The sequence below is a fragment of the Canis lupus genome, chromosome 15 (assembly GCF_048164855.1).
Source record: "Canis lupus baileyi chromosome 15, mCanLup2.hap1, whole genome shotgun sequence".
NCBI classification, from domain to species: domain Eukaryota; kingdom Metazoa; phylum Chordata; class Mammalia; order Carnivora; family Canidae; genus Canis; species Canis lupus.
Window position 1 is genome coordinate 59,267,370 of NC_132852.1, and position 25,978 is coordinate 59,293,347.

A 25,978-nucleotide genomic window follows, 5' to 3' on the forward strand; every position below is an offset into this window, starting at 1 on the left:
AACTGCATTCCCTTTCTCTCGAGTATTTATGAGATGTTAAGAGACTGCAGCGCACTCTGGATAAGTCCAGGCCAGCTCTCTCACCCTAACATATACAAGAATCTGTCGTTTTTCTATGATTAACAATAAGTAGAGGCCCAAAGAGGCATCTTTGCCCTTCGATAGTGCTTTGGAATTTTGAAGAGCTTCTGTGTGACGCCTTCGCTTCGCATCATGACAACAGCCCTGTGACGGAGGAATTATGTTTCCTATTTTACAAATAAAGAAACTGAGGTTAGAAACGCTTGTATCCCCGTTTCCCCACCTCCTCTTTGCAGAGCAATTTGTTTTTCCTGCTTTACTGATCCGTCTCCTAGAGATAGGGGAGCAGGGGGTGAGAAGAGGGGGGGCTGTGTTAGTTTTCAGTAGGAAAAAGACAGTATCTATGAACGGGACGTGTGAATCTTTTTATTTCCTGTAATGAAAAGAGCACAAAAAGGAAACTTTGATTTGTGTAACATAATTGTGTGGCTCATATCAATCCATTACTCCGCTGTGCGGAGCTCCTTCCAGTGTTCACATCCACCATTCTGCTGAAATGGGCGGCTTTTCTCCACATTTTACTCACCTAATGGATTTTATATAAAATCTGTTTTTCTATGGATGTGGGGCTCTGGGGGGTTTGTAGTCTATCAATACGGGAGGGCTGCTGCACATTATAGCACTCCTGCTCGGCACAGCGGCAGAGTACAGCTAAATACATCACCGTCTTTTGTATTTGTGCCATGACCATTCTTCATGGCAACAGGGCAGATGATAAAACGGGAGCCTAATGGTATGAGGGCATGAATTACAATCGTAGGGAGAGAGGAAAAGATAAGAGGCAGTAGAAACCATAAGGGAGACGTTGTAGAGACAGAAGTGACAGCCATGAGTCTGGCAGCCCTCAGAACCACCAGAGAGCCACCTGCGTGGCCCAGCGGTTGGGCGTCTGCCTTCGGCTCAGGACGTGATCCCGGGTTTGGGGATCGAGTCCCCAGGGAGCCTGCTTCTCCCTCTGCCTGTGTCTCTGCCTCTATCTCTGGGTCTCTCATGAGTAAATAAATAAAATCCTTAAAAAATATATATATATATATATTTAAAAAAAGAACCATGAGAGCACCATGAGGGCTTGCTGACCACTCCCTGGTCTGGAAGAGGGCCTGTGCGTCTCAGATGGCTGAGATGGGAAATGTTGAATGTGCTCAAAAGTCCAAGTAAATAATGCCAAACCAAACAAGCAAACAAACAGAAAAACAAAAACAAAAACAAAAAACAAAACAAAATAAAAAATCCCACCTGAATGGGCTATGTAACTCTTTGATTCAGAAACTAGAGAAAGTAAGTTTGGTAGATGGTCACCAAGGAGTGGTGAGAACTAGTAGTGAGATTACCAATGGTTCAATCTCTTTTAAGAATGCTTTTGTTTGCTTTTACTTACTCAGGAAATACATATTGAACAAATCTGTGCACGAGACTGGATATTACAGGTAGAAAGAAATAGAAAGTATAATCTCCGCTCCCTGAAATTCATCGCTTCGCAGAAGTGAGGAGCCCATGAAAGTAATTCTAATAATGCAGTAAGTTAAGTGCCGTGCTAGATCCAAGATGCAACAGGAGAGTGGGAGCACAGGGACAGGGTGCCGCACCCTGCCGGGCAGGGGCCAGAAGGCCACCGAGGTTGGAGAAAAGGATGGGCCCGAAGGAGGCACCCATGCAAGTAAAGACATGGAGTCCACACGCAGCATGGGGGGTGGTAGGAAGTCAGCAGCTGCGAGTTGTCGGGCACACGTTCTGAGGCCGGGGGTAGGAGGCGAGGAGGCTGGAGAAGAAGGCTGACACCTGATTTGCCACATCCAGGAGTTTGCAAGGTATCCTACGGGCATCTGGAACCGCTGGAGGTTTTATTCCTGAGAGAGAAACTGCCAGCTGTGCATCCTGGAAAGACTCCCCTGTTGGCTCTACGAGGACCGGATCCAAGATAAACAACACTGGAAGCAGAACCAAAAGTCACCGTGTGGTCCAGGCGACAGGTGATGGCCTGAGCCCTGGGAAGCAGAAGGAGTAGCAAGGAGAGGACACACCTGCGGAGTGTTTCGGGGGTGCGGGTGTCAGGCCTCGGGGGTGGGGTGGATTCAGAGGAACAACTCCCGTGTTTCTGGCTTGAGTGGCAGAGTGGGAACAGCTCCAAGTGGAGAAGACGGCAGACAGAGTGAATTTGGAAGAAATATATGTTCACTTCCAGTCATTTAGAGTTTGCGGTACTTGTAGGTCAGAGTGAAGCTGTCCAGTAAGAAACCCAGAGGTTAATCTTCAACTCCAAGGAGCGACCTAACTGTGCATAAATTGCAGAACCACCAGTCTGTGGTTAGCACTTTGAAATCATGAAAGGAAATGAAATCACTCAGGAAAAGAAAGAAAAGCTGATTTATCCGTGGGACGTACGTGCAAGCATTTGAAAGTCAGGCAGTCCCCGGAGTAGCTCTGTCACGGCCACTCCTGTGTACTACATGACTTGTTAAATATTTTTAATTTCAGCCTGCATGTAGGGATGTAAATGTGTGCTCCAGCCTCCAGATGCAACAGTCTCATTTTTGCTAAAGCAGACAGATCTTCGTCCAATCCTTCAATCACCAGGGTAGGAGACATTCAGGCTTGCTGTTCCGGCCTTCGGAATCGATCACATAGAGACCGTAAGAGTTTACCCGAGACAGAAATATGAAGGAAGAGCAGAGGGCACAGCTATTTCCCTTACAAAACTAAGTTATTCATTTCTCCACCTCTGGGTAATAATTTTTGCCTTTGAATCCCATTATACTTAAGGTGACTAGTGTAACTAGTTAGGCATGACTCACGGTCCCAATAAGGATAGTGTGAGAAGGTTTAGGGATCTAGCATGGAGACTCTGGAGAGCTTTAGACCTGCTCCCCATCTCCAAATATCCGAGTACACAGAACCATGCATTCAAAATAAAATAAAATTACCTCTTTAGTACTACAGTGCTTTATACACACGGTTGACAGATTCAACATGTGAGTTTCCACGACTGATTAGGACACCCCAGCTTCATCACATCCCCCATGATGGGGCTACTGGTCAGCTCACAGTAGGTGCAGGAAGCATCGTGACCTCAGGTGTTTGACTATTCTATTCTCTTTGTCTGCGGCATCCTGACCCCATTCTTGAACCAAACCATAGGGAGACACAAGGTGAAAGATTTGCATTGTTGACACCGCCCACGAGCTCTGCGTTTTGTGGCAACAGAAAAGACTTGCTGGTGAGGGTGACACCTTGCCAGTTACTAACATTTTAACATGGAGCCCTTCATTTTGAGGTTGAGCTTGCCGTATAAAATCAGGCTGGGAGCTGAACAAAGCTACTTTTACCTTTCCTGAATGTACAAAATGGTTTAATTAAGGAAGTCATTTTTTTTTTCTACCCATAAGGACACCTCTACAAATAGACTCAAATCTACATGCAAATGGAGCCATCTGGCTTATTGTTGTAAATAGCACCCAGCCCCTGGTAAACAATAGAAGGCTCATTGCATAACTCAAAGAGTACCCAAATGTCTAACCTTGGGGTCACTAAAAATTTTCAGAGTAATTTGTCTCCTCAGAACTCCTATTTACATTAAAAACTGCATACCACTTAAAGCAAAGACGGTAGCTACGTGTCTCAGTGTGGTCCCAGGACTGGGCCACTGGATGGCTCTGAGGAAATTGCTGGTTGTGAGAGCCATTGGCATCCCAACCACACCCGCAGCCATGGCCTCACCAAACCATGGCCCACAGCTGGAGAGCCCACGTGCAGTCTCCTCCTGGTCGGCCAGATGCCCAGTCTTCCAGCCACTGGCTCTTCACCTTTTCCTACATATCTAGTTACCTAGTAACTAGTTACCTAGTTACCACTGAGGAAACAGGAAGAAAGCCTACAGGTACCTCTGGCATACCTTTGTTCAAGTGAGATCATCTATAGATTATCCACTTTCTTAGGTGCTCAGCTGCTCCCTTGTTCATTAGATTTTTGTTCAATGGCTGCTCTACAAAACTATTTATCACATTACCAAGGCTCAAAGTGACTCCCATTTGTGTGTATGTGTCCTGAAGGAATGTTTTTTAAGTCAGTAAGGAGACGAAGAAACAGGGAGCACACAGTTTTGAAAGCCAATGAGCAGAGGGGTGAGAAGAGAAAAAGCCAAAGGGCAGACATAGGTATGAGTCTGAGATGAGCCATCTGGCTGGAGAAGTCTGAATTGGAGGTTATCTCAATTTAGCTGGGGGTGGTTTGCTGCTCCCCCTTAGAGAATTCACCCACAGGGTACGGAAGCCTTGGGAGGGGCCTTGAGGTTTGCTGACTTCCTCTATACCTGTTTCAGAAGAAACTGTTTTCCCATCCTCCCCCACTCCCTGGCTAAGCCCTCAGACAGTGACTGCAAGTGACACCAAAGCAATTATTGTCCTCTTGGTATTAGTAACAGTAATAGTAACATGTGGAACACTTACATTGTGCTCAGCACTCTGCTAAATGCATGTCACGGATTATCTTCTGTGATTCTCAACAACCAATAAAAGACGTTGCATTGTTATGCCATTGCACAAATGAGGAAATGGAGATTGAGGAAGATCAAGAAACATGTCCCAAGTCGCCCAGTGGGGATGGGTAGCAGAGCCAGACCCTAGAGCCTGCATGGGGACCAGCACATGGCAGCTTCGCCACGTGACAAACCAGAGCAGCCCCCACGAGAATCATTTACTGTCACCCCACCGTCCTCTCCAGCCCAGCTCCGCAGCACTCCTTGCTCTTGCTACCACCACCGTCACAGGGGTACCTCTGGCATGTCACATGTTCTGCTGCTTCTTTCCTTACAGTACAGGAAGACCCATGAGTCCAGACTGTGGACAGGCAGATGCGAAGCAAACTCTAGCAGGTTCAGGAATGGGAGTGGGCAGGAGGCCCTGTGGGGCGAGGCTCACAGAAAATTGGTTGGAAGTCTCTGTAGCATCAGCTATACCCCCAGTTCACGTTCTCCAATCATGCCAATGGCTCTCTTATTCACCCAAGCAGGAGGTGAGAGGTTAACACTCCAGAAGTAGGCACCAAAGAAAAAGGAGTCAAAACTCCTCCATTAAAACAGAAGACATAGAGATCTACCTAACCATCTAACTATGAACCCCCTCCACTTCCCTCTCTGAGCAACCAGAACACTGACCATCACATGTATATTCCTCATGAAAAAGTTGGAAGATTTCTTCTCCCAAGAAATCGAATGATCTATGTCCCAAAAGAGGTCACAGATGTTGATATTTGGAGGCCCCTCTATGAGATAGGAAGCTCCCCACATTGTAGGAAAGCCCAGCCATCAATGAAGCCACCACCACCCCCAGACCACATATTCACAGAGTCCAGTCCACTTGCTAGTACTTCACCAGTCAGCATGAATGGATACGAAAGACTCACCAACCATTGAAGGTGATGTCAAGGACCTCATGAAACAAAGAGTCCAAGCTAACAATAGGGCAAGGAAAAAGATCTCAGAAGAAACAGAGATAATGCAGAAAGCAGAAGAAAACCTTTTAAAATGAAATTTATTTTCTCAAATAAGATATTGCATCAAAAACTAATAACAATAGTAGTAATAGTAGCAACAAACAACCTAAAACAGAGTGCTATAAAAAGGGGGACCATCAGAGAACAAGAAATAATACTTGGAGGTGAGAGATGTAATTGCTGAAATAAAAACACAATCGCAATGCTGAAAATAAAGCTGAAGGAATGTCCAAAAAAGTAAAGCACAAAGAAGAAAGATCTAAATTAGTAATGTGAAGGAGTAAGAGAAATAAAGGTAAATATAAAACTAATAGGTATTTGAGAAAGAAGGATTGGAAAAATTAAATCCCCAGACCTCACAGGGGGAAGAGATCCATACCAAGCAGCTGTACAAAGTTTCATTTAAGGGAGTTAAATATCCTGACAGTTTCCAGAGGCAAAAAGGTACAAATGATATAGGAGAGGCAAAAGCTGTCCTCAGTCCTCTTAGGGTTCCTGGCTGGATCTAAAAATTAAACTGACAAAGGTAGATTAGCAGAAGAAAGCATACAATTTACATAAAGTAAGTTTTACATGACATGGGAGCCTTCATAATGAAATGGTTAAACTTGAGTGATTCTGTACTAAGGTTGATGAATAGTAGAAAGTCGTGGAAAGACGTGATAGGACCATGTATGAGCGACGTGTAGTAAGCTGGTCGAAACTCGGCAAGGTTGTTCTGATTCCTCACAGGTTCCTTTGCCTTTCGAGATGATGATGTTCCTTTTCTCAGGGAGAGAGAGGACACCTCACCTCAGGTCTATGACCTGCTTCAGGGGAGGGTCAGAGAGTCCTTCCCACACCTGCCATTTCTTATATTCCTTCAGCTCAAAATATTCAATATGCTAAGATGCCATATTTGGAGGGAGCGCGTCTTGAACCCCATCAGTTACGTGCAAGATGTAGTAATCAGAAAGCATTAGCTTTCTTGGTAACAACACAGAAAGCTTGAAGATAATGAAGAAATGCCTTTAAAATTCCATGGCAGGGTAATTTTCTGAAGTGTCCCAATTAGGTGTGAAAGTAGAATAATGACTTCAGAAAAGCAAGGATCTGGAAAGTTGACCTCCTACATTCCTTTTCTGAAAAAGCTACAGGTGGATGTGCCTATGGAAATGAAGGTGTAGACCCAGAGAGAAGGATCACCCAAAGTCACAGGGTCCAGAAATTTGGTCATTTAATACTGAAAAGTAGCATAAGGACGGCCTGCAGTCATGGCAAGAGACAGGTCCCAGGACGGGGGCTGTGCAACAACCCTGAGAAGAGTCAGCCCACAGGGCAGTAGGAAGACAGAAGCTGGAGAAGGTGCCTCCAAGGGACAAAAAGGGGGCCACTAGATTACTCAATGTGTGTCATGTTGCAAACATTTGTGGGAAGAGTGTTATAGATGGGTTGAAGGATTTGGAGAGAATTTATGACAGGTACAAAGAAAACCAAGCCAATGAAAAAATAGGTGATTATTGAGTCTAGAAAAACAAAAAAAAATTATACACAAAAGAAAATATAATTAGATTTTACTAGTTGGCTCACTAGTAACTAATACATAGTACTAAAAATGAATTTCAGTATAAACAAAAATCTGTGAGTTTGCTAGTTTGGGGGAATATGGAGAAAGGGAAGGAGATGTGCTTGTAAAAAATGCTCAGTCTTTGCTTTCAGAAAGTAGACCAAATGTATCTAAAATGCAAAAATTAATACATAACGGCATATATATTTTACAAGTACAAGGATATAACTGAAAGAGTTAAAAATGTAGGGGTTGTGGTGGGAGGGGTGGAGCAGGGAGTTGCATTTTGCAATGTCCCTATGTCCCCTCAGTCCACTACTGGACTGTTCAAAACTATGTACCTGTAAGACTTGGTTAGAGATTAAAACTAGGCTTATAATTAATTGCTGCTGTCAACTTAAAAAAAAAAAAAAAAAGGTAAATCAAAGCAAGCTCAAAATTATCCAAAAAAAAAAAAAAGAGGAGTTTATCTGGGAATAGCAGAGGAATTGTGATTTGGGACACCTAGACCATAGCAAGCTCCAGGCATCTGTTGAGGGTTTGGGGAAGGCTGTATTTATGGGCCAGGGCATAAGGAGAGGAGAGAGTCCAGTTAGGTCTGTTAAAATAAAAAACAAACAGAGGTCAGCTGTGAAAATTCCCTAAGCACACAAAACCAGTCCAGTCAGACAAACAAAGCTCAATTCAGCTTATTTTTCAAGACCAGCCCAACCGAAGTCATTTCTTGTTCATGCGTCTGGAAACCATAAGCAAAAATTTCCTGAGGTGGTTATGCTGTAGCCCCTGACCAAGCAACCCCATTCCAATATTATCAGATGTCTGTAAATCGAGCATTTATGAGAAATCAGTCAGCCAGTCTGTAAAGTCTGTAAGTTTTATTTTCATGGGGGCCCGTGGGTGAGAGTTTCCATTCTATATCCTATCCTACAGTTCCATTTTAGTTTGAAATTCTTTAATACTGCCCAACAGAAAAGATCCTTGGAATGTTTGAAGTCAGAATCCCATACCAAATAATCATCGGTGAGTTTGAAGAGCTGCTAAAGAATTTGGATGAATGGATGACGCTGCATTTTTTATTAGCGACTCACTGAGGTTTGCAGGGATACTGAGGGCCTGGTTGGTCGGCCCAGCCCCACTCTCCTGCACTGGCTGGAGGTACCTGCTGGCTCTCTCGCCTCAGGACATGAGCCCAGGCCTGGCCCACGATGTGTTCAAAAAGCTTCTTAAATGGCCAAGTGGTTTTCAAGCTGGTGGAGCCTTCCACCTCATGCCCGCCATCTTGCCCAGCCTTTGATCATTACTGTTGTGCAGCCCTCGGCTGGGGCCCTCCTCATCTCTGTACCTGCCTCGTTATTCTGTGGCTGTTGACTGGCCCCTCTGGCCTCAGATATGTACTTCTGTCCTGCTTCACACCTTCCAGCCTTGCCCCCTTTTGCCTGTCCACACCTGCTGAGACACCAGTCTTTGCCGTACAGCGAAATCTCTTATTTCCAACTTGGTATTCTCATCCAATATCACCTTCCCCTCTATAGCCCTGACCTTGATAGCAAGTACAAATTGCGGCTGTTTCAATAATCTTAAGGTTATGAGACCATCAGTCTTGCAAATGCGGGGCATTGTTCAATGAGGTCTGTAGGGAAAAATAGAAATTAAGTCACAGGTAAGAAAAATTACAGTGTGCTAGTGGAGGCAGGGCCCAGCTATCAGGAGGTGCTAAAGTAGTGTCAGCTTTTATTTATCTTTATTTAGTATCTTCAATACTCAGGTTACCATAAAGTAGATTTTGTCCCATGAGGACTTTGCATATGGAGTGGAATTGGATGTAACTGAGGGGGCAGCTATTCACTTATTCACTGGTTTAATAATTATTTATTGAGTACTTACTAAGTTCTGGGGCCAAAGGTTACAGAGATGAAATGGTTTTCTCCTAGCTTTCCAGGAGCTTATGGTCAGTTGGGAACAGAGTAAACAATAATAATGCTGTAAGCTCCTTGCCTTATGAAGCACAGTGAGCACTAGAGAAAAAAAAAAAAAAAAAAAAAAAAAAAAAGCACACTTCTTATTTTGTTATAACCCGGAATCCCAGAAACTGAGCTACAGTCTCACTAGAACAGGTCTCACAGAAGTTCATCAGGGTCTGGAGCAGTGGCAACCAAACTTTCTTATTGTCCACCCTGCTCATCAAAACCTTCGCACCACGTATCCCTGTTTCCTTAACCAATTCCATGAGGGACCACTAAATAGAATTTCTGATGTCCTCTGCTCGTGCCCTTTGGCTCCCCTTCAGCACCTCAAGTCTGACCCCACTAGTCAGGTCCCGAGAGGGGCCTCCCTGCTGCCGATCAAGAATCTGGACTTAGCCCGTTCATCCAGGGACTTGGGACATACAGCAAGTGACAGCACCAAAGATACCAAGAGAGAACCCAGACATTTCCGGGAGGATGACTGGTAACTACCATTTGCACAAGACTCAATTTCCCCGCGAATATGTCTATTCAAAAGGCTAAATTAGTTCGAAGTTGCTTAGTGAGCATAGAGTTAGAACAAATGGAATTGTGGTCTGTAGGGATCTTTCATCAAACTGGAAGACCTGATTAAACTGCCCTTCTCTTCTCCGGGGACATTTCTGTCTGAATAACCAGCGCTGGACCTCAAATAAATACTGACATGTTTTACTTTTAGCTTTCCTGTTTCTAGAATCATTTTAGACAACTGCCCTTCCGTTAAATACATCACCACCTCAGAAAACAGGAATGCACCTGATTGGAATGAAACTTTAAAATGTTAATTACGTTCATGTCCTGGGCATTCGGCCTAAAGAGACAGAATTGCTTTGCGTTAGGCTGAAGAGTGGCTGAAGACTCTGATCCTTGCAACCTCCTTGGTTGGTATAGGGCTCTCACCCAATTACGAGGAGCTGCATCCTCCAGGCCCTGGGGACCCGGCTTCATTCCTCCCAGAACTCTGGTTGGTGAGAGGGCTGCAACTTCTAGTTTGATTTAGGTTTTCCCTTGAGAGACCTTCGTGCTCAGACAGCAGGGAAAGGTGAGCCCTACGTCCCCTCACAGTATTTTCACCAGATCTTGAGTCAGGAAGAGGACTCGGCCCTCAGATGATAGCAACTTACACAATCATTAAGATTCTTTCTTTTCAGGATATTAGTCTAACCAACATCATGCCATATTCTTCTTCCCAAGAGGAAACTAGTCTATTTTTCTACTGCTGAAAGCTATGATATTGCAATTTATTTATTTTTTATAAGTTTATTTTTTATTGGGGTTCAATTTGCCAACATATAGAATAACACCCAGTGCTCATCCCATCAAGTGCCCCCCTCAGTGCCCATCAGATATTGCAATTTAAAAAAAAAATAGCTCAAAACTCCACTTAGACTTTTGGGACCCCTTAAATAATAGGTTTGACCACTACCACCACTGTTTTACCTTAATGAAGACATTTATGAACATTTTGCACTGACTCACTGGTTATAAATTGCCGTTCACTTATCTACATGTCACTATATACTGGGTATTGCTGAGAATGAAAACAACATGAATTGAATAAGAGGATATTTAAATATCTCAGTAAATAACAACATCATATATTTAATTTAAAATTATAGTTTAAGTATAGCAGTACCAGCACAAAAATAGTTTATTTAAGAATAGCAGTTGAGGGCACCTGGGTGGTTCAGGTCATGATCCCCCAAGTCCTGGGATTAAGCCCCACATTGGGCTTCCTGTTCAGTGGGGAAGCTGCTTCTCCCTCTCCCCTTACTCCTCCCCACTGCTCATGCTCATTCTGTCTCTCACTCTCTCTCACATAAATACATAAAATGTTTTTTAAAAAATAGCAGTTGAACTTAATATGGCATATGTGCATACTTTGTGTGAAAAAAGGGAAAAAATGCAGGAATAAAAACAATTAGAGTGAACTTGATTGTGTTCTTTGAAGGGAAGATACAGCAAAAATCAGTAAAAAGAAAAAAAAAAAAACCTCAGATGTAAGAAGAAAATTTTGCACAGACAATTTACTGACCTTGTTGGGTTTTATTCAGTGATTCATGAATCAGGAAACATCTAATCTAGCAGATAGAAAGTATCCCTGACGAGCTATGGGAAGGAAGTAATTTTTCTAGACCAAAGTGAGTGAGAACAAGGAAGTTGCCCTGGGCATATGCTGATTGGCTAAAGCGGGGTTACTTCCCTTGTAGGGAGCAAAGGGGGGGCACGGGGCCCAGTCAGGTAAAGTGTGCTGAGCAGACAAAAGCCTTTTGGCTTTTCCCTCAAGCCTTCCTTTTGTGGGAGAGCAGGGTATTGAAACTTCCTTAAGTTTTGGTTTGTTGATGTGGGACTTAGCATGAGTGACTCCATTTTGGGCCTAACCTGGTGATGTTAACAGGGGGTTGGGACTAAAGAGAAAGGCTTCAGTGGCTATTCTAAAGCATGCTCCTGTATTTTAGTCCTTAGCGTCAATAATAAACATACTCAGAAATGTTCACATTCATAAGGACTTTCTCCCCTGGAGATAAAGTCAAGAGTCAGCTCCTGGTTGTATTAAATTCTCGGTCCATCTGTTCTAATGGGATGTGAGTCATAGAGCTGGGTGTTTTTATTTTGCCCTGTGAACTGCTTCTCTCCTGGGGACACTGCCTCCCACCAAGTGAGCAGGTGGCAGGGGAGGGGGTGTACAACTGTGTCTTCCCCATGGGTTCAAGGGTAGAGGCTGGTTGAGAGCCCGTAGCTGGGCTCAGCTCAGCACTCCCTACCCCCTCACCTGAAATCCGCAGGAAGAGGTTGGCAGGGGAGACATTCCCTTGCCTGTGAAGGTTTGGACTGGGAGGGGTGGGAAGACGACTGGCCTTGCCTGGTTGCCTGCTCATCCCACCTTTTCTTCAGCTCCCCACTCCCCAGAGCTTCCGCCTCTCCCCACACCTTATTCCTGCAGCACCTGTACCCAGCATCTGAGCAGGTGCTGCTTATTCAAAGACAAAAATGGATGAGAAGCAAGAGCAGAAGACCAAAGACCTCATTCCTATCCTATGCCTCTGGGTTTAGCCCAGGTGCCTCTTGCACCACACTTCAGCCACTGGTACATGTGCGTGAGTTCAAAACAGCACCCCCCACCCCCCACCGCCGCACATGGTAGTGCCAGGGGCTTCCCTCCATTTTCTCCTCCAGGGTTGCTCCCCAACTTTCCATCATTAATAAAACAGTCTCTTACGCACACACGTAGAACTTCTGGAAAGCCAAAAATTTGGAGGGGGATTTTGTGTGGTGATGTGCAGCAGAAAGCGAGGGCACAAGAGTTACTGCCAATGGAAACTTGGCAAAACTCAAGAAATGGCTGTCTTTCTTATACCTCTCATGATGAAGGTACAAATAACCCTGTTTCTCCCCTTCCACAGGGAATTATTGGAATGCCGCCTCCTTCCCAAACCCATCATCCTACCTGCACTTCTCTACTTTCCAAGGGGAGACGAGTGCCGACATTTCTTTCTACTTCAAGACATTAATCCCCCGAGGAGTGTTTCTGGAAAACCTGGGCAACACAGATTTCATCAAACTCGAGCTGAAATGTGAGTATAAACTCTCTGTCAACTCGTGAACAGCCTCTCTTGTCCCTTCCAGCGGATCCCAACCCTGATGAACTAATGTCCCTGGATCCCAACATCAATGGCAGCCTTTGTTCTGGAAATGGTGCTGGAAGGTAGATACACAGACTTGAGAAAGACCTTGGCCCCCTGCCTTCAGATTGCTCCAGAGGAAACCTGCACAGTTAGAGATTCCCAGGCAATGCAATTCGAGGAAGAAGATGAGAGACAGAGACTTGTGCAAAGTGGTCGGGAGTAAGACATAAGGGACTGGGAGGGATAATAAAAAATTAAAAAGAGGGATACTAAAAATTAAGGTCTGTCTGAGTTAATGAAGCAGCAGAGACAGCATTGGGTCATACGAAGAAACTCTTGAGTCTGCAGCTTTCCAGAACAGGCCCCAAACCCACATACCCTCTAAAGGTCTCCCTTCTGAATTTATTTCACTAAGGGTACAGAAACTATCATAACCAGAGCAAGAGCAGATGTTGCCTAGCTCAGCCCAGCTTGCCTTGGATCCCAAAGACCTTCACGAGGTCCTGTGGTTTGGGAAATGCCATCTGTGGAAGGTAGGGGTTCGCCAACTGTGAGAAGTGCAGTTCTCCTTATTCCCGAGCCATTTTATCCTCGGGCCAGAAGTTCAGGTTCTGGAATGTACAATCCATAAACTCCCAGGTTTGGTGAATATTTGCAAGGCTCTCTTAGCTGTTCAGACCAAGAAAGAGTCAGCATAGGTGACAGACGTGACCAGAACTAGAATGGGCACACAAGTCAAGGTCCCTGTGTCCCTCCACAAAATATCAGTATCCCTCCCCACATCGAAAAGTCCCCTTTTTGCTAGTCTATACCATATTACATGAGGGCCTGAGTCACTGGGTCTGGACCCATCATGTTCCCAAACCCATTCCCCAGAAATATCTGATGGAATATTTTTCTCTTTTCATAGATGCGATTATGCAATGTGGTCTTTTAAAAAGGGAATCTCGGGCAATGTTTTTCTGCTCTAATCCCATGGGATTCTTTTTGTAAAATAGTGGATCGTGATTAGCGGTCTTTGAAATTCATATTCTCAGGTCGAAATCTAAGTCCTTGGATAGATTGCTTAATCTCTTTGAATCCCGATTTTCTGATCTGTAAAATGGGGGTGGTAATTTGTAGGGCTATTATGATAATAGAATATGGATACTCATAAAGCTTTTATTTCAGTCTCTAGGAGGTGTCATTATCATATTCCTGAGGATGCTCATTACAGATCTAATCCAGCCAGATCTGATTGAAAGGGGAGACTGAGAATATTCTAACCCTAGAATTAAAAAGTTAACAAATAGTCGGGGACACCTGGCTGGCTCAGCCAGTAGAGCATGTGATTCTGATCAGGGTTGTAGGTTCAAGCCTCACTTTCAGTGTAGAGATTACTTTTAAAAATATATTTTTTTTTAAAAAGTAAATAGTCATCCTCTCTTTACATGAATTGTGGACTGGAATTATCTTGAAGGGATTTTCACCTTGCACAGTTAAACTGTTTTCCAACTTCCACGTTGTATTTTATATATTTCATGTATTTTATATACTTTCAAAGAGAAAGCTCACGATCCATATTTGAGTAATTCTACACGCTTCCATAAAATTACTTAGATTCACCTTGTCCTTATTTAGTAAGCCTGAGCCAGGGTTGGAAAGGAGACAGACCAAGTGTAGACGGAGCAAGCAAGGGTTTCTCCTCAGCTCCTGCATAATAGAATTCCAATTATTTCTGATGATGAAGGATCTTCCGAGATGCTCTCAAAGTTTCCCCAGTCTTTCTGTCATATGAAAACTCTGTGCAAAGGGAGAATGATAACCTCGTTTTGTCATAGAGTTTCCCTCCGGTAAAGAAGCATGGCACATTCATGCTACAGGCGGGCCTCTGCCCAGAGTCCTCCAGGTCTTCTAACAGTTACTAAGGGTAGCTGAGATCCCCCAGTGCAGAGCTATGGAATATTCACCCATCATGATAGAACATCTCCAGTGAGGTTCAGAGGAACCGAGGGGAGAAAAAAAAAGGGCAGGCTTCTGTATTTGAGAATTTCTGTATTTCTTCAAAGCAAACAGGAAGGGATGCTTCCATGAAGGACATGGAGGGAAATATGGCCACATGGAGCTGCATCATGTATGACACGGCTCCAGACTCTTCTCTGCAGGGTGCACGGGCAGTGGGTGGAGGTGGAGCACCCTCTCCCCGGCACCTCTCTCTGTATCTCTGTCTCTCCTGTACTTGAGGCACTCTGCACACCTGTTTTCTCATCCAGGAGCTCAGGGAAGAGGATTCCTAAAGTCATACTTGTAAAAACTGTCTCTACGTGGGGTTTTTTTTTCCCCCTTTAACTTGGTAGGCTTTCTGATCTCTCTCTGATAGGAATTCAGATTTTGTTTCTCTGCTTGTGTCTCTGAGGAATTTTTTCACAGTTCATGCCTACACAGTTCATGGCTTCCAGAATAACATTTCTGTTAATTAACTACATCGTGCCCCCCTGTCAGGAGTAGGAGAGTCTTGACTCTAAGAACAGTGAGTCAGTTATACTAAGTTAATGAGATACCATCAACATCTTACTGTGAAAGTAAAAAAAAAAAAAACATGCAAGAGAAAATCAGACTGATGCTGTTCATTAGCATACTTCACAGGTGAGATTTTAAGGCCGTACTTCACGCACTCTGTGTATTTGTTCACTCATTCAGTGAGTGTTTATTGAGTACCTACAATGTCCCAGATGCTGTGCGAGGTGCCGAGGGAACGTAGTCAGAATAGGCATGGCTTCTTTCCCTCAGAGGGAAATCAGACTTCTCTCTGTCTGTTTTGGAAAGTAGACAAGAAAATCAGTAGTTACAATAAAAACAAAAATAGCTCGGTTTTATTCAGGCTCCCTGTGTGTCAGGCGCTGTTCCACGGACTTTTTGTAAAATCATCTCGCTTGCCCACCAGCCTTTGAGACGGGCAGTACCATTAACATCTCTACTTTACAAATGAGGAAACTGAGGCCCAGGGCAAGTAAGTTGCCAAGATCACCTAGCTAGGAATGGCAGGCCTGGTGCCTGACCCCAAACATTTTTGCTCTGTCCCAGAGTCATTGCTGTTAACACCAGACCACACCACCTCCTAAAATACATTGAGGTGGTGGAGAGCTCCGAGGGGGAAGATCCAAACCTGACCGGAAAACAAGGAGTGCTTCCCATGGAGTGTGATGCTTTAATTAAATTGTGATGGATGAGCAGGAGCCACTCAGGTGAAGGAGGTAGGAGAGGAATGGGGATCAGGAAGGAAAACACGGCAGGAGGAGCACACCAGTGAGTGAGGGTGTGGGGGATGGAACCCAAGGGCTCCCAAGGGAGCGGCCTGTGTTTTGGGGAGCCTTGTGCTGGGGAGCAGAGAGCTGGAGCCAGATGGGCTGGCAGGGGCAGAGCACTCCATGCACTCTGGGCTCAGGGGACAGATTTGGCTTGACTTGACCCTAACAGTTACACTGAACAGGGTCAGAACACCATCAGATTTGCGTTCACCAGAGAGAAGATGGAGAGGCAGACAAGAACCGATGGGGGCTTATGTTAAAACAGAGGCAGAGTGGATGGAAGGGGGAGACAGCAACATAGGGGTAGAGATGTGAGGGATCCGTAGGAGGTAGATTCCACTGATTTTTAAAAATGGCTCTCACGATGAAGTAGAGAGCAAGGTTCTAGAATGAAACCACATTTCTGGTTTTGACTATTACACAAGTGTAGCACCTTTTACTAAAAAATATGGCGTTTGAGGGCAAAACACAAACAACACTTGGGTATCTTGAGTTTGCGTGTCTCCCAGATAGGGTAGTATCTATTCAGGTGGGCACGTCTGAAGGGGGATGTACATACAAATCTGGATCCCAACAGAGAGACTGGTGTCAGAAATACAGTTCGAGAGTCATCATCACTGAGGGAATCATCAGGAAATAAGTATTTGGTGCCTTCAGCATGAATGAGATTGCGCATAACAAATGTATAGAGACAGGAAAAAAAAAAAGATGTCTAAGAACAAAAATCACATTTAAGGGATAGAAGGAAGCAAAAGAGCTTGCAGAAGATGAGCAGAGAAGTAGGGAGACAGTGAGATCCCGGGATCAAGTGAAGAAAGAATTTCAAGAAAAACAAAACAAAACAAAAAGAGTGTTTGGTACTACTGAGCTGCGAGGTCACTAAAATAAGGACATAAAGTGTCTATCAAGTTTAACACGTAGAGGTCACTGTCAAAAAGTCAGACAGTGTGGGGTGAGTGGAGAGGAATGTAGGGATTGGGAACTCTGGTTTGGTTTTGTGGTTTTGTTTGTTCGTGCAGCTGTTGTATGTGGTAGAAAACTGAGCTCACATATCTATTAAGGAGGAGAATCTTGTGAACCAGAAGGGTTTGGACGAACGGGAGGGAAGGGCTGTCTCAAGGAGTGAGACCCCCAAGGAGGTGGAAGTGCGTGAGATCCAGACTCTAAACATCTGAAGGGGCTGAGAGAAACAGATCAGAGTAAGGAGGAGACAAGAAGTCACAAACATGTGGGTCCCTTTCCAACTCAGAAATGACTTTGTGTTTGTTGTTTTTGTTTGCTTGCGTGTTTGATGGTATTTTTTTGAGATGGCAGAGGAATATTGCTCTGAAAATACTCACTAAGGACCATGGATATGCCCCTGGTAATGCCCATGGATTTAATTTTTTCAGAGTTACCTGTAGGGTTGTCTAGAACTCTTTTCTGGCTAAGATGGCAATCAAGACCATGGTCCCATCATCAGACCAGTATTTACTGAGCACCTGCCAGGTCCAGGGGCCGTAGAAGATCCTAGGGAGTCTAAGATGAATACAAGGGAACCCAACATCCTTATCTAATGAAGGAGATAAACACATTAATAACAGTACAGATACATGACCTTCGCTGAAGGTCTCTTAAGTGCCAGGCGCTGTTCTAGAGCTTTTATAGGTATTAACAGTTTTAGGTTTTATAACAAGTTGTAGCCACATTTTACAGAAAAGGAAACTGAGGCATACAGATCACATAGCTGATTCTAGAGAGTGTGCTTGCGATCATTAAAATACAGTAAGTAGGGGATCCCTGGGTGGCGCAGCGGTTTTGCGCCTGCCTTTGGCCCAGGGCGCGATCCTGGAGACCCGGGATCGAATCCCACGTCGGGCTCCCGGTGCATGGAGCCTGCTTCTCCCTCTGCCTGTGTCTCTGCCTCTCTCTCTCTCTCTCTGTGTGTGACTATCATAAACTTATTAAACTCAACACCAAAGAAACAAACAATCCAATCATGAAATGGGCAAAAGACATGAACAGAAATCTCACAGAGGAAGACATAGACATGGCCAACATGCATATGAGAAAATGCTCTGCATCACTTGCCATCAGGGAAATACAAATCAAAACTACAATGAGATACCACCTCACACCAGTGAGAATGGGGAAAATTAACAAGGCAGGAAACAACAAATGTTGGAGAGGATGCGGAGAAAAGGGAACCCTCTTACACTGTTGGTGGGAATGTGAACTGGTGCAGCCACTCTGGAAAACTGTGTGGAGGTTCCTCAAACAGTTAAAAATATACCTGCCCTACGACCCAGCAATTGCACTGTTGGGGATTTACCCCAAAGATACAAATGCAATGAAACGCCAGGACACCTGCACCCCGATGTTTCTAGCAGCAATGGCCACGATAGCCAAACTGTGGAAGGAGCCTCGGTGTCCAACGAAAGATGAATGGATAAAGAAGATGTGGTTTATGTATACAATGGAATATTACTCAGCTATTAGAAATGACAAATACCCACCATTTGCTTCAACGTGGATGGAACTGGAGGGTATTATGCTGAGTGAAGTAAGTCAGTCGGAGAAGGACAAACATTATATGTTCTCATTCGTGTGGGGAATATAAATAATAGTGAAAGGGAAAATAACGGAAGGGAGAAGAAATGTGTGGGAAATATCAGAAACGGAGACAGAACGTAAAGACTGCTAACTCTGGGAAACGAACTAGGGGTGGTAGAAGGGGAGGAGGGCGGGGGGTGGGAGTGAATGGGTGACGGGCACTGGGTGTTATTCTGTATGTTAGTAAATTGAACACCAATAAAAAAAAAAAAAAGTTCTGAAAAAAAAAAAATAAATAAATAAATAAATAAATAAATAAATAAAAATTTAAAAAAAATACAGTAAATACATAGCAGTGATACCTTAAGGTACTCTACACCTCCTGAGGACAGGTACAAACCCTCCTTGGGCATGAAGAGGAAGTTGAGGCGACACCCGAGTCAAGTCAGAAAGAGCAGGCAAGTGTGGGGCATCTTCTAGACGGAGAAGTAGGGGAAAGAATTCTAGGAGGAGAAGAGAGCACAAACAGAAGCATAAATGAAAGTGTCGAAACGGGGACCGTGACAGGTGTGGGGGGACTACAAGCACTTGGCATTGCTACCAAGCTTGAAGTATGACACAAGCAATGGAGCTGTTTTGGCGAGTCTCAGATCCAGTTCTAAATATATAACGGTCTAGGTATTCCAGCCAGTATTTATTGAGCGCCTACTGTATGTGTGCCAAAGAGGAACTCAAGAAGAATCAGACGTGGCCCCGTTCCAGAGGCACATGCAATCTGGCGGAAGAGACTAGCATATCTTGGATGAGATGAAATAAATATTAGGAGTACAAGTGATATACAGTGGTTATCCAGAGGCAGCCACACAGTTAATTCTGACTGGAGAGTAAGGAAGAGTCCTTTAGGAATTATATCATTGTAACTGAGCCTCAAAATGAATGAGAAAGAACATTCTGTGCTCAGGACACCAAGGTCCTACGTGGCGTGGATGCAGCAGAGAGGTGCTTCTGCAGCATGCACCAGGGCAGGGAGGCGTACGGAGCTCCGTGGACCATTGCACCTCCAGGGCCACCACACCGCCTGGCACGTAGCAGGTGCCATGTAGGTGTTTGCCGAGTGAATGAGATGAACCAAGGAGCTGCTGATCTACATGGAGAACCACGGGAAATCTGGGTGGAGGAGGGGGTCGCCCAGACTGAAGGGCTGGTGTTCAAGACAGTAACAAAGAATACACTGAAAGGTGGGAAGGACAGATGATGGCAGGTGAAATTTGGGGATTTGAGATTTCACAGATAAGCAGTTGGGGTGATGAGAAGGTCTGAGATGCACAGTCTGGCCGTGCAAGTGGGGTTCTAGATTGTACGAAAGAGCTGCGGAGAAAGTCAGGAAATAATGAAGAAGCCAGAGAGTTGGCGGGTCACTCGCACCATCGAGGAGGCCCCAGGGTCGTGATGGCAATGGATGGAGTGGACTCGGGGCCTGTGAGCCAAATGTCCCAGTGCTCAGATTCAGATGATGACAGCAGGAAGCATGGGGAGAGCAAGCCTGCGTCACGGGGCGGGGGGGGGGGGGGCGGGGGCATTGCTGAACAAAGACTCTGGTGCCATAGAATGGAAGAGGCACTGGGAAGTGAAGGATAAGCCCAGCTGCCCCCCGACATCACTGGGAAGGGGAGCTGCGGTGCTGAGGTTTGTACATCAGGCCCCCGAGAGGTGGGCTGCAATCAGGGAACTGTCAGGACCGACTGATGATAAACAGTGACCACGGAGGGGCTTTTTTCTTTTTTTAATTGAAATATAATTGACATATAAACATTATATTAGCTGCAGGTGTTGAGCATAATGGTTCAGTATTTTTATATATTGCAAAACGATCCCCACTCTAAGTCTAGTTAACATCCATCACTTCCAATAGTTACAAATTAAGTTTTTATTTTTGCTCAACAACTTAAAAGAGATTCCAGAGGACACAGTGGAAAATTTTTGAAGGACTTGTCCACCGACTAGGAAACCTTCAGGAAGAGCAACCAGAAATGGTTGTAATACTTTAGCATAAGCTCCCGTGTTCACCGAGTTTGAGCTTTCTCAGTTATCGGGAGGACTTGGAGAAAATATTTGCATTTAGCAGGAATATCTCTCCAAAAATGTGGAGGCAGCAGTCTAATGTCCTGTTAATCTTAGGAAAAGGTATTAAGGAAAAACTTTCATTTTCCAAGATGCAGCCTTCTGCAATACACATGCTCGAGAAAGTCAGAGAGAAAATATTCTGCAATATATAGAAACTGATGAATCAGAAGAAATAAACTAACGGCAGTTTATCTTCCACTATTTCAGAATTGGAACAACTTTTACATTAAAAGAGCTTCACTTATATAAACATGAGAAATGTCTGACTCCACTTAGCTGGACTGTTGTGCCTTGGGGATGCTATTTAGGGGTTTTGTTCTTTTATATATATTGTGAGTTTTTATTAATAAAATTCAGGTGTTAGCACCAAATTAATTTGTAATAATTTTCTTTTAATTATCTAAGCCAACCTAGGTTAGCAACATAGATTTAAGAGGAATTTTAGTGATTCTACTACTTCGCAAGTCTAGCTGTGAACCCAGTTTGTATTAAAGGTTTGGGATCTAAAAAATGATTCTGACTCGGTAATTAAAATACATAAGGAAAAAGATACATCAAAAAATTGAAAACCTGAAGAGCAACATTAGTGTGATTTTTTTTTTAATTCAAAAATATTTCTCTAGCTTCTAGGTGTAGTTTTTCAATTACTATTATAGGCCAAAACAAAGTTCAGAGATGAAATTTAATGATAAAATTTGTGCTGTATTAAAGTTATGTAATGTATTTAGCTGTTTATGTTTTAAGTATTAAAAGATAAACAGGGCAGCCCGGGTGGCTCAGCAGTTTAGCGCCTGCCTTCAGCCCAGGGCCTGATCCTGAAGACCCGGGATCGAGTCCCACGTCGGGCTCCCTGCATGGAGCCTGCTTCTGTCTCTGCCTGTGTCTCTGCCTCTCTCTCTCTCTCTCTCTCTGTGTCTCTCATGAATAAATAAAATCTTTTTTAAAAAGCAAATAAAAAAATAAAAAATAAAGTAAATGAAAGATAAACAAGGGATCCCTGGGTGGCGCAGCTGTTTGGCGCCTGCCTTTGGCCCAGGGCGCGATCCTGGAGACCCGGGGTCAAATCCCACGTCAGGCTCCTGGTGCATGGAGCCTGCTTCTCCCTCTGCCTGTGTCTCTGCCTCTCTCTCTCTCTCTCTCTCTGTGACTATCATAAAAAAAAAAAAAAAAAAAAAAAAAAAAAAAAGATAAACAAATAGGGGCACCTGGGTGGCTCAGTCAGTTAAGTGTCTGCCTTCAGGTCAGGTCATGATCTCAGCGTCCTAGGATCAAGCTCCATGTCTTCAGGCTCCCTGCTCAGTGGGGAGCCTGCTTCTCCCTCTCTCTCTGCACCTCCCCCCATGTGCTTTCACACACTCTCTAATAAATCAACAATTTTGAAATATACATATTTCTTTGATATATATATATAATATATAATATATAGTTAGTTAGTTAGTTAGTAAATAACAAAGTCAGATTAGATTTCTCAGATTTCTTTGCCGATCTCCCTGAAGGGACAGTCATTTGAATCCATGACACAGGTACCCTAGAGCCATAAGGGTATACTTTAAAGTAGGATGTCTTCCCGACACGAAAAATTACCTATTACTTTGGATGTTACCCATCCAGCTATGTCTCCTGACTTGGACATTTTCAGGAAGAGCTGGCAATTGCTAGTAAGACAGTCAGATGGAGTCACACCTCTCTCTACAGAGCTTGTGATCCTGCCTGTCTTCCATCGCACTCCAGGGGCATCTTTAGAAGGCCACCCAGCTCTCCTGACTGGCCCCGTCACACAGTGGCCCTTATGAGTACTAATTGACCTCTGTCGCTCAGCATTTCCTCTTCTCCCTCATGATCGTAGAGGAGGTGGTGGGCTCATTCCACTTGCACTTCCTGGTACAGGCAGGGATTCTTCTTTTGAAGTTAAAACCACCTTTCTGGTGGCAGTTCCTTTGCCCCTAGCCCCCTTGACTCAGTGTTCCCAAAGACAGGATACTTCTAGCCACACCCAAAGAGATAGCTTGTCCCTCCTCTAGGATTCAACTTCTGCTCTGAAAATCGGGTGGAGTCCAGAACACAGGCTCCTCAAAACCTCACTACAACCCCGTGTGCCCTCAGAATCTCCTTTTTAACTCCCAGCCTGTTTACATAACCAAAAGCATTTTAGGACAATAAAAGGTAAGTAAATGTTAAGAGACAGGATTCCCTCACAGATGTTACTGTATGTCTATAACAGCATATACTGATTTCTTTTACATGCCATTCAAAAGTAGACCAAAGTAGTCCACAGAGATAGAAGTCAGAATAGTGGCTATCTCTGGGGATTGGAAATATTGACTAGAAGGCACAAAGGAATCTTCTGCAGGTGGAAATGTTCTATATCTTGATCCAAGGAGTGATCACATATGTAAACATTTACTCAGCTGAACACTTACGATTTGCACATTTTACTGTCCATAAATTATACTGTAATGGAAAAATGGAAAAAAACCCTGCTGTGAGAAAATCTGGAATAACTGAATGACAAAAAAAATTAATAAAATGATTTTCAACATGAGAAATAAAGAGCAGGATTCTAGGCTGAGCAGTTGCTTTCCCTCCCCAGATTTCATTACATTCACTTATAAAATAAGAGGGGCAAGCTGGGACATCTTTAAGGTCTCTTCCAGCGCCAATGATTTCATAAAGCTGCCAGAGGCCATCCGCATCATATGTGGCTTGCCATATGATGAACTAAGTGAACTCATAAGGAAGCACCATCTTAACTTTCCATGCCATGGTTCTCAGTTCTCCTAAAGATGATGGGAGGAGGAAGGCTATATCAGAACGAATGGTATCTGCTTCAAATAAATTCCAGTCTGCACACATACTTCAACTGAGAGATAATTAGGAGATTGCCTAAAATCATGGATCCCTACTTGTAAATTCTAATTAAGGACCTATCAGAATCACCCGTAGATACCTCAAGCTCAATATGTCAAAATGGAAATCCATCATCTTCACCCAAAAGCCCTCTCCTGTGCCCCCCATCGTAATTAATGTCATCACCACTTTCTTCATGATCCACGTTAGAAAGATCAAAGTCATTTTTAATGTTTCACTGATGTCCCCACACTATATAGACTGTTTATCTTGATAGAACACTCTATTTTTAATATAGAGAAATGTTATTCTGACATTCCTGATGATATGTCATCACGCCAGAACAGTCACACAGAAAGCATCGATTCCAACTAGTTGCAAAAAGATGAATGCAACAAAAATGCAAAAATAATGAAGTCTTCTCAAACTTCTCTCTTTATCCCCCACGATGGCTCCATTAGCTGAAATGCCTTGAATTCTTGATTCAAACAGCCTTATAATTTTTCTCCCTCACTTTCTTGCCTCTCTCCGAATATCTGCCCTCCCGAATAGGGACAGATTTCTACAGACCTGCGCTGTCATTCTTTTTCTTACAGACCGTGATGGCTCCTCGATCCATTATAATGCAAAGTTTAAGTACTTAAGCTTGGCCAATGATTCCAGGCTTTAACCTAGTCGTTAAGTCCTCTTTACATACAAACTTTGGCCCTCCCCATCAGTACCACGTGCTTCACTTTAGCCCCCGCTCCCCAATCTACTGACATTCTCTGGTCACCACCCAAACTTTCTTATGACCCACTGTGTCTTTGCCTGTTGACTCTGCCCTGTTGAAATCCTATCCACACAAATAATTTTTTACCACATCTTGATTTAAAATGCAAAGCATACAAATCACAGAGGTCTTTCATTTTTCTAAAAATATGGAAATTTCCCTAAGACAATACCATGTATTATTGGAGAATGACATAGACATCCTCACTAAAGGAGCATCTTTATATAGTCTTTGTCTGAATAGATGGTGTGCCTCATTACTGTAGAAGAATGCCACAGTTTCATAGAGATATTTTCTCTGATAGAATTTTTCTTCCCCTATCTCACTTTCTCTACTGCTAATGTTTTCGGTACTATTGACTGTGTGTGGTAGGACATTTGTGTCCAAAACCTTTCCTTTCAAAAAGACGGCATGTTAAAGTATTGAAAAGATCAGCTACTGGCCAGCCAGAAGTCAATGGACATTCTAAGAGGAGAAGAGGTTGAAGAGACTTGACTTCCTGCATTCTGGTGTGAGGCAGAGGTGGGAGGAAGAGTGTACTCAGTAATTAATATGGAAATTAGTGAGAAAAGTAGAAATACCCATGTGGAGTTATCATAAGATTAGAGACCTTACCTCTGCCATTATAGAAGCGCACAGCGTCTATACAGGCTCTACATTTTCACAGAAACAAATGTCTCAAGGAGAAAAAGTTGGTGCCATTGTCAGTTAGTGCATGTTAGTAATGCTGGTGAATTGATTCAACTAAGGATGACACTTGGGACCAATTAATTCAAAGCTGGTTAAAAAAAAAGAAGAAGATACAATAAATCAGGGAGCAGAGCTTCATTTAAATATAGTAAGTGACTGGGGAAGATTACTTGAAATAGCCCAAAAGCAGACATATCTCAAAGGGCCAAAGACAACTGTGAGCATAACAGCGCTAGGGTTTTGCAAGTCATCAGACAAACACCTAAATTAAAACCAGGTGACAGAAAGCTGGCCAACTGGATGTCAACTGGAAAAACCGTACAAAAGCAGCTTTTTCACAAATGAAGGTTTCAGAGGGTTATCTTTTTAAAGATACATTTTGCTCAAATTATAAGATAACTTTTAATAGCGCTCAAGATAGGAACTTTGAGGAGACAAAGAAACACAAGGGCTTCCGTGAAATCTCTTATACGACAACGGTCATCGCTGAAATATATTCTTCTTAAACACGCCAGGAAAAGCAGATTTGTTTCTATCTCGATAATATTTATGTTTTACTGTTTTTTCCCTGTTTTAGTTTTAGGTAATTCCCAGTTTACAAAGGATTGTGTTATAGGAGTTTCTGAGCCAGCTCTTCAGAACCTTCGAATACACATTTTTATAGATTGAGCATTGTAAATGTGGCACTCATATTCCAAGGCTAACCATAAAGACTTCTGTGGTTTGTTTGTTTTCTAAGTGTGGCTGAAAAAATAAACCTACGTGTGTCAGCTGGGGGTCTGGGTTATGGGTCTTGGGGTCCATTCAAGGTAGAACAGAAATGTTGAAGGACAAGGGAAATGTCTCCCCATATTTCTCAGTGCCGAGCTCGTCCTTGACAAACCTCTCCAGGGGGCAAGTGTTTGTTTGCCTTTCTGATAGGCAAAGCACAATTCTGTCTCTGTTTTCCCTGCAACTCAGTTTGGTGGAGTTAGCAAAGGAGA

General features: G+C 43.6%; 1 protein-coding gene across 6 annotated transcripts in view; it reads left to right on the plus strand.

Annotated features, from left to right (window-relative positions):
- Nucleotides 1-25,978, plus strand: part of CNTNAP2 (contactin associated protein 2) — a 1,976,111-nt gene that overhangs the window by 1,706,176 nt on the left and 243,957 nt on the right. For all 6 annotated transcript variants that reach the window (XM_072777573.1, XM_072777574.1, XM_072777575.1 and 3 more), the window contains one exon: nt 12,522-12,692. In XM_072777573.1, coding sequence (XP_072633674.1) covers nt 12,522-12,692 — 171 coding nt within the window. The remainder of the gene's footprint in view (nt 1-12,521; nt 12,693-25,978) is intronic.